Genomic DNA, 9,121 nt, shown 5'->3' on the forward strand with positions numbered 1-9,121 from the left:
GACGCATTTTGCAGCAGAGTTGTCAGCCTGCCATGTGAGCTCATTCTTTTGGCCTTTGGGCATCTATAAATAGGGAGCCCAATGGTCACTTGGAGGAGTTCCCATGCCACTGGGAGCAAAGTCAGCCCCTGTGTAAGCTCAGAGACACTGGGCCTGATTTAATAAAGCTCTTTAAGACTGGGGAAGATACACTTACATCAGTAAACCTGGGTGATCCAGCAAACCTGGAATGGATTTCTTAAAAGTCATTTGTTAGCAAATGTTTTCAATCCTAGACCAGATCCATTTCAGGTTTGCTGGTTCCCCCAGGTTTACTGATGAAAGTATCTCCTCTCAGTCTTAGAGAGCGTTAATAAATCAGACCTAATCTGTTTTTTTTTTTGAGCCCATGTGACACTGATGGGCCATGTATCTCTATACATCAGTGCTACATCAGAGCATCAGTGCTGTCACTGTATGGGCAAAACACGTTTGAGTTAACTGCTGTTTGGCTGTTGAAGCATGGTGAATAGGAGGTTCTCAATATCATTCACACTATACTGATAACATAATACCATTGGAATGTACAGCGCTGCGTAATATGTTGGCGCTATATAAATCCTGTTTATTATTATTATTATTATTATTATTAATAATAATAATAAAAATAATATCATAGTTTAAGTAATGATTTGCCAAATAGATCCAGATAGCTGTAGCTGTGTATTTTAGAATAAACTCTAAGCTCTTCTTTCTCATCTTCCTTTCCAAATTGTATAATATCAATACACATTTATATTTATTGGCTCTTTTAGTTACACTGCTTTTTTAGCTCATTGTTCCGCGGCACCCATAAGGCAGCCAGAACGGGAACCTAGGGCCCATTGAATGACATACGGGATCCAGCTACAACCTTCATGCTCCTATAATAAACCCAAGAGATAGTGCAGTTGATCTCAGTAGTGCACCTGCTTGTCACATTACAGGCAATGCAGATAGGGCGGCATCTCCGAGCCTTTCAAATCCCTATCTATGTCAATGAAAGGCATTGGGGTCATTACAGTGCTGCTCACTGTTATTCTTGTTGGAGACTCTGACCTGAGGAAGCAAAGTCCTATCTCTATTAAGATAGCCACCTCCATACAGAAAAAGGCAGATAAGTGAATAATATAGAAAAGATCAGCTGCAGAGAGACCACATGCAATATTGATGGCTAGGCATGTTATTTATATACGAATTGTGAATGAGGCTTTCCTGTGTTCTGATCTTGATGCTAATTATTATTTCATATATTTGCTACATGGAAACCTTCTGACTTTCCCTTATCTATTTTACAGACTTGTCGTTTAATAATATTGAAGTGATCGAAGGGCTTAGCACTCTCACAAAACTGGAAGATCTCAGTCTGTATAATAATCGTATTTCTGTTATCGAGAACATGGACAGTCTAAAACATCTGCAGGTTTTATCCATTGGAAACAATAACCTGACATCCTTGGAAAATGTAAGGAAGGACTGGGAGTTTTGCCCAACTTAACCAATGAGATTTGAGGGTCATGTTTTTCCACTGGAGTAGGAACTGGGTCAGCTTAAACCATACTTATCATTTAAGGAGCATTGCCATGAGTGAGTGTATGAAAGCTGCCCGGCTATATGCGGTATGATTTTATTGCTGCTCCTGTGTGCTCTTGCAAAAACTTCTGGCACAACATGTGTTTAAAGACCCATTCACACTTCTTTGTTTCTGTGTGGTCCATTAAACCACAAGTGTTACACATGTCCTATCACACAGTAACTATTCATTCTCATTTTGAATGGGCTGGCATTGCACAGAAACCAACCAAATATTAGACATGTAGCATTTCATTCCATATAGTGCACCATAATGCATGGTAGTGCGTTACAATTTGTTGTGTTGCCCTGCAATGCATGTGCGTCAAAAATGTGCATTTGTAAATGACAATGGTACATGCTAATGTTATTATCATTATTATTATTATTATTATTATTATTATTAAACAGAATTTATATAGCGCCAACATATTACGCAGCACTGTACAATAAATAGGGATTGCAAATGACAGACTAATACAGACAGTGATACAGGAGGAGAGGACCCTGCCCCGAAGAGCTTACAATCTAGCAGGTGGGGGAATTTCACACACAATAGGATGGGAGATATGTAGTGGTGGGAAGTAGTGGTGGTTTCAAAAAACAGAAGAAGACGGGTAGGGAAGTTTGAAAAAATGGGTTTTGAGCGCACTTTTAAATGAGCAGAAAGTAGGAGCAAGCCGAATAGGATAAAGAAGACCATTCCAGAGAGTCGGGGCAGCTCTAGAAAAGTCTTGTATCCGTGCGTGTGATGAGGTTATGAGTGAGGAAGTCATTAGTAGGTCATTAAGGGAGCGGAGAGAGCGGCAGGGGGAGTATTTTTTAACCATGTCAGAAATGTAAGTGGGACAAGAACTGTGGAGGGATTTGAAGGCAAAGCACAGGAGCTTAAATTTGATTCTAAGGTGAAATGGAAGCCAATGGAGAGAACTACAAAGAGAGGCAGCGGAAGAGGAGCGGAGGGAAGGATGGATGAGTCTGGCTGCAGCATTCATAATAGATTGTAGAGGAGAGAGTCGGGTTAGTGGAATACCAGAGAGGAGGAGGTTACAGTAGTCCAGACGGGAGATGATAAGAGCATGTACAAGGAGTTTGGTGGTCTCAGGGGACAGGTAGGGGCGGATTTTGGATATGTTGCGTAGGTGAAAGTGACAGGACCTGGAAATGTTCTGAATATGGGGGGTAAATGAGAGGGCCGAGTCAAAGGTGACACCAAGACAACGTGCCTGAGGGGAGGGCCGAATAACAGTGTTGTTAACAGTTAGATATATGTCAGGGGGGGATTTGGAATTGAGGGGGGGGTGATGATGAGTTCTGTTTTATCCAGGTTGAGTTTCAGGAATCGGTCCGACATCCATGATGAGATGGCTGACAGGCAGCATGAGACCTTATCCAGGACTGAGGGAGACAGGTCAGGGGTGGACAGATAAATTTGAGTGTCATCAGCATACAGATGGTACTGTAAGCCAAAGGAGGATATGATATTACCCAGGGAGTACAGAGAAAAGAGAACCGGTCCAAGGACTGACCCTTGTGGAACACCAACAGGGAGGAGAGTGGGTGAGGAGGAGTTACCATTGAAATAAACTTAAAAGGAGCGGTCAGACAGATAGGAAGCAAACCAAGAGAGAGCAGTGTCACTGATACCAATGGAGTGCATGATTTGTATTAGAAGTGGATGATCAACAGTGTCAAAAGCAGAGGAAAGATCAAGGAGAAGGAGCAGGGAAAAGTTGCCTTGAGACTTAGCTCTGATGAGGTCATTGGCCACTTTAGTAAGGGCTGTGTCAGTGGAGTGGGCAGCTCTAAAACCAGACTGGAGGGGGTCAAGGAGAGAGTTGGTGCTCAGGTAATGGGTGAGTCTTTTGTAGACAAGGCGTTCAAGAATTTTGGAGACATATGGGAGAAGGGAGATAGGAGATAACATCAAAATGTTAGAATGTCACCAGGAAGTGAATAGTCATAATCTTTATTAGAGACCCATGTTGTAGTGACAACTGTGCTAAGGTATTTTCTTTAGAGGGATTTACTCTCCCTTTCTGTTGTATCTGTAGAAGAGTAAGTGAATTGTAGTCTCCTATGTGGGATACAGATGGCAAAGAAGAAATGGACAGGATATGCAACCTCTTCACTAATCTAAAATAATAAAAATGTTCAGCCCTTAGATCTACTTTAAATATTAGGGAGCAGGCTAAAAGTTGTATTGAGAGAGGGCGATGGTCAAAAATTCCATTTTGATCTTGTAAGGCCCTGGTCTATCAACAGTACTCACCAGACACCAGTCCCCCAATCTGACACCACACTCTTCACCTATAGCAAATTCCTGCTCAGCCTCGGGGGACTGTTTTAGTTTCCCAGCGCTCGGTTGCCCCAGGACCCAGTGCGCAAGGGATGGTGACTGGGGAAGGGCTGGCAGAGAACCAGGCCCACAGATAAAGCAGTACTAAGACTCCAACAGAGACAAGTCTAGAATACAAAGAAAAGGTCATACACAGTATATTTGTCCACCAGTCATGGTACACAGAGACAAGACACAAGCAAAGTCACAGGCAAAAGGTCAGTCCAGGCAGTAAAAACTCACAGGGTCAGGCAAGGTCAGCAACAGTAAATCAGACAATACACACCAGCAGCAAGTCAGCCTAGCTTAACACTACAACAGGCACTGGTGACTGGGAGCAGAGAGGCTATAAAGTCCCAGCAGCCAATGACAGCGCAGGATAGAGCAATGAACCAATCTGCATCTAGAATCCCCTGCAGCTGTGCTCAGCCTAAGAGTGTGCAGGGGATGCCAATAAAGTATCACAGGGTGCACGGCTAAGGGGGATCAGGGGCTGCTGCTATTTCTTAGTTCTCTTTGGTGCTGCAAGTGACATTGCTGGACAAAACAGGCTATGTGGAATACTGCTGTGGCGCACAGCAGGGAAACTCTGTATTTATAAACATTTTGCATTATTATTTTATAACTATATATAGATTATATGTTCTTTATTTCTAATAATTTCAGTATATTGCTTTGTTTCCAGCTCGTCTACCTGCGCAGATTCGAGCAATTGAGGACTCTAAGCCTGACAGGGAATCCAATTTGTGAAGATGAAAACTATAAATTATTTGTTGCCACTCACCTTCCAAACCTGGTCTATCTGGATTTCAGGCTTATCGATGAGAATATAGTAAGATTGGACTTTGTGTTTGTCATTTATATTTTGTATTTTCCCAATTACAAATACATTCCAATACAATACAATACAATCTATCCTTAATGTTCATCACTGAATCTCTGAAGTCATCCAAGTACCGCTCTGCCTGGGACCCACTTAGTAGAAACTAAGGGAGATAAAATGTGCTAAGTCATTGGGCCTGATTTATTAAAGCTCTCCTAGGCTGGAAAGGATACACTCTCATCAGTGAAGCTGGGTGATCCTGCAAACCTGGCATGGATTTTTAGCAAATGGTTTCAATCCTGAATCAGATCCATTCCAGATTTTTTGGATCATCCAGTGTATCTTCTCCAGTCTTGGGAGGGGGTAGAAGGGAGAGCTGAGCTGCTGAGAGAAGGACCTTAAAAATCATCATTGCTTTTGCTCTAAAAGAAAGGATGAATTGCTTCCCAGTTCCTCCACTACAGAGCTTTGTGTACTTGTTTTCAAATCAGAACTACATTTAAAAATGTCTCTTTTTTTCATGGGCAGTGTACAATCTGGGCATAACTGGGTGCTGGGAATGCATAAACACCATGATAGCTGAAGATCCTAAATCTAGAAGGGGATTGGATTAAGATTCTGGAGCAGAGAGTTGTTGCAAACATTCAGCTAAGATTATTTTATTACAGAAGGGACATAGCCTGTCCTTCTGTAATAAAGAACATACCTGCTCATAATATTTCATTGGTTAGGTTTAGTTCCAATTTAAAGTTTATTTACTGCTTGTTAAAAACACTTAAATACATAACTATTTCTATCCTGGCCCTAGAAGCCATTAAAACATTCCATTTATCCAATCTGTATTTCAGAGAGACATAGCCAATGTGAAGTACCAGTACTCTATTGAAGAGCTGAATCATAATGAAACTTTGGAGAGGGTGAAGAGGGAAAAAGAAGAACAAAGTCAGCGGGAGCTTGATAAGCACAAGGTAAACCCGGAAAAAAAAATTTACTAATATGTGTCACCTATCGCTAAAGACTTTCTTTTATTTTCTCAACAGCTGTCATTGTCAGTTGCCAGGGGCAGCAGATAATTGTACTTCCAGAAATGTTATATATTGTGAAAATATATCAATCATTGTTATATTATGTTTACATTCAGGCCGCCTATGTGGAATACCTGAACGGCCCCTTCCTTTTTGAAGGCATGTATGCAGAGGATGTCGATGGAACTCGATTGTCTACGCTCCCTGGTGTGGATGAATTAGTAGACTTATATCCTTCTATCTTCCTTGTGATTAATTAGGAGGGATGTTAATTATTTGAAATCAATGACGTGTTGTGCCAGTAATTTAGATATTAATTGGACCTGTCGTCGCGGTGTAAGTCATTTTGAGGACAGTTGTGTCTTGAAAATGGTTCTCCTCCTCACTGCAGGAGTTTATAAGTCTAGGATAATATATAAGATGATATGCTTGCTTTGTTGTGCATGCTTCATTCATCCGGTCTCGCAAAGCCTTTCTACCTAGCTTGTCGCAGTTCTCTGGAATGATTATGTACAGTGCAGGACCACCACTCCTGCATTGTAAGGGAGGATGCATATGACCCGTCCACGTTCTAGAACATCAGCAGTGGAGAGCATGACTGCTTCAGGTGCAAAAAAATATATTACTTTCCATACCTTTCCAATTAAGCTAATCCATGTAGAAATCGGCCAGCATGATGGTGCTGGTGGCAACATGTCAACCTTTGATATTGTTGGAAAGTGTGAATATGCAATGCATAGCATGTACCAAAATTCAAGATATAGATATTAATATATATATGTAGATATTTGAAGTCTATAAAGATATCAGAACATTGCTATGTTCTATCATTTTTGATAGGTTTATTTTAATTGATCGTCACTGAATTAATTATCTTGAATCTGTACAGCATGTTATTCCTTAACATTGACCCCCACATACAGGACGAAGTGTACAGAGGTCTGTCAGTCAATATTTGATTATGGTCTCAAGCATTATGAGAAGAGAGAAGCAGAAATGTCCATCTTCAACCAATGTCTGCAAGAGGCCGTGACAGAAAACCAGGAGGCCAGTGCCAAGCAAATTGAAGAATTTCAAATAAACAACAATGAGGTATAGCTGTAAAGGGTGCATACCTATCACTGCTCTTATATAATATATATAAAAGTGTGACCTCGGAATTATGCTATATAGAAATTATACAGGGCTGTGCTCAACCCAGAAATTTTTTTAAGCTGGGTGGGAAGAAATTGTAGGCACGTGGTGGCCCCTGTATTGTGACCCAACTCTTCAGTAACAACCCAAAAACAGCCGGGTGGCTACTGAAAAGTGCCAGGTGGTGCACCCAACTAATAGGGGCCAGGGGGAACACTGCAGGGACATTTTCAAAGCCAGAACGTTCTGATTAGCCAGGTGATTATAATTTGTCTTAAGGAGAACCTGTCTGAAGCTTGAATCTCAACTACAAGCTAATATGTTTTCCTAAATGGTGCCCTGTTTGTTACTATTTCCTTTCACCTTTAAATGCTAGGACATATGGGTCTCGACTCACAATAAAATGAACATATCACTTCTAGAACAAATCCCTGAAATGGGGACACAGAAATACAGTGGTACCTTGTGAGTGAGGTTAAATTTTCATTTATTTCATCTAATTACTTTTGCATTTTAGTATTAAGCAGTGTTTAAATTATTTTATACAGCCCCATCAATGTATAATATGCCAATAAAAATTGGATTTTTTTTTTCATGGGAACGGATAATTCAATTTCCTTTTATTTCTTATGGGAAAATTTTGTTTGGTATAAGTCCTGTTTGGTATAAGTTTAAGGATCTGGAACAGATTAAGGACTTATACCAAGGTACCACTGTAAAACACAATTTTAGTTGTACCAAGAATGGTAAAAACTTCTTTTATTACTCTCTGCCTTTCTGATTTGGTCACTACTATAGTCAGTTGTAGGACTGCCAGATGGACAAAAAAAAAGGTAAAATTTCCGAGTGGGGTCACAACCTGCCTGACATTATTAGTCCCCACTTTGAACTTTATTTTATCTGGACCTAGGCTTTTATATGTAATATATGGATTCTTGCTTTTGCCTGGTCATGACTTGTTCTCTGTAGGAAGTCTAATTCTGATCATTTAGGTTGTTTTATAGATAATCAGGTCATGATCAAGTCAGATGATTAATTATCCAGTTAGACAGGAAGGACTGCTTCTGCTTGAACTGTCATGAAGAAACTGTTAATGATCAGACTTTTTGATTCTGGGTTGTTCAGAATGTTCAAACTCAGAAAATCATTTATTTCATCTGACAAATGCATACGTAATTGTTCTCTAAATAAAGAATTTATGTATAATTTCCTGTATGTCTCTAGCTGTTGGATGAGCTCTCGCAGATCGCAGACCAGCAGATCGTTGATGCTAAATCACTGCAATACAGTCAGGAGATTGCTCAGCTCATGGACTCCCTACTGAACCTGGAGCTGCAGCTGGTGGACCAAGTAGAGGTGAGTCTCCTCCTTGTGGACCAATCTTTGTAATCATGTTCTATATAAGAGGCACTAAAATCCGTCATTTATTTCCTGTCATTTTGTAAACCCTAACAACAAACTTTTCTCATTTGTTCCCCGTTGGTCTGTTAAATATACCATTGAAAATGTTTTGTTATCTGATAAGATCAACAGATATGTTGGCACAAAGTTAGATCTGTCTTGTGTCCTCATTCCATTTCTTGCATTATCTTAAAGGATCCCCTTAGTTCTTATCTTAAGCCTTTTATTAACTAGTAACTAAACTCACCTCTACACATTCCTTCCCCTGTGCCAACGTCTGCACCTGGTCCTCTTCTAGGTGCAGGATCTTCAGCCACCTTGATTGGCAAGGCCAGAATGACATAACTCACAGGCATTTGCATATCGCTTCTGCAATAAAGAACCTACTTAACTGCTTTTTTTAATTTCAGTTCTGCTTTAAACAGATAAAACATGAGGGAATGTGCTGCCCTGTACATATATATACTGCAAAGTGCCTATCTAATAACCTTCACATTTTCTGTGCACACAGGAGATCGTTAAGGAATATGAAAGGAATATCAATGAACTGATGTCAACATTTCTGGAAACTATACAAGGCCTATATCCTTTTCCCTGGTTTATGATTCATACAATGATTTCATTTTTGTTTTCTGTATCTCTGTTGCTTTCTATGATGCTACAGTGTATTATTATTATAATTATTATTAAACAGGATTTATATAGCGCCATTATATTACGCAGTGTTGTACATTAAATAGGGATTGCAAATGACAGACTAATACAGACAGTGATACAGGAGGAGAGGACCCTGCCCCGAAGAGCTTACAA

At 40.2% G+C, this 9,121-nt stretch overlaps 1 protein-coding gene across 1 annotated transcript in view; it reads left to right on the top strand.

Annotated features, from left to right (window-relative positions):
* The window catches only part of DRC3 (dynein regulatory complex subunit 3), a gene marked incomplete in the record, with an annotated part of 16,945 nt that overhangs the window by 3,772 nt on the left and 4,052 nt on the right, over window positions 1-9,121 (top strand). Inside the window, 7 exon segments of the mRNA XM_072417437.1 lie at window positions 1,317-1,483; window positions 4,614-4,760; window positions 5,600-5,719; window positions 5,893-6,005; window positions 6,694-6,868; window positions 8,135-8,266; window positions 8,823-8,893. Of these exon segments, the coding sequence (XP_072273538.1) occupies window positions 1,317-1,483; window positions 4,614-4,760; window positions 5,600-5,719; window positions 5,893-6,005; window positions 6,694-6,868; window positions 8,135-8,266; window positions 8,823-8,893 (925 nt within the window).

The sequence above is a fragment of the Pyxicephalus adspersus genome, chromosome 7, assembly GCF_032062135.1.
Source record: "Pyxicephalus adspersus chromosome 7, UCB_Pads_2.0, whole genome shotgun sequence".
In the NCBI taxonomy this organism is placed as follows: domain Eukaryota; kingdom Metazoa; phylum Chordata; class Amphibia; order Anura; family Pyxicephalidae; genus Pyxicephalus; species Pyxicephalus adspersus.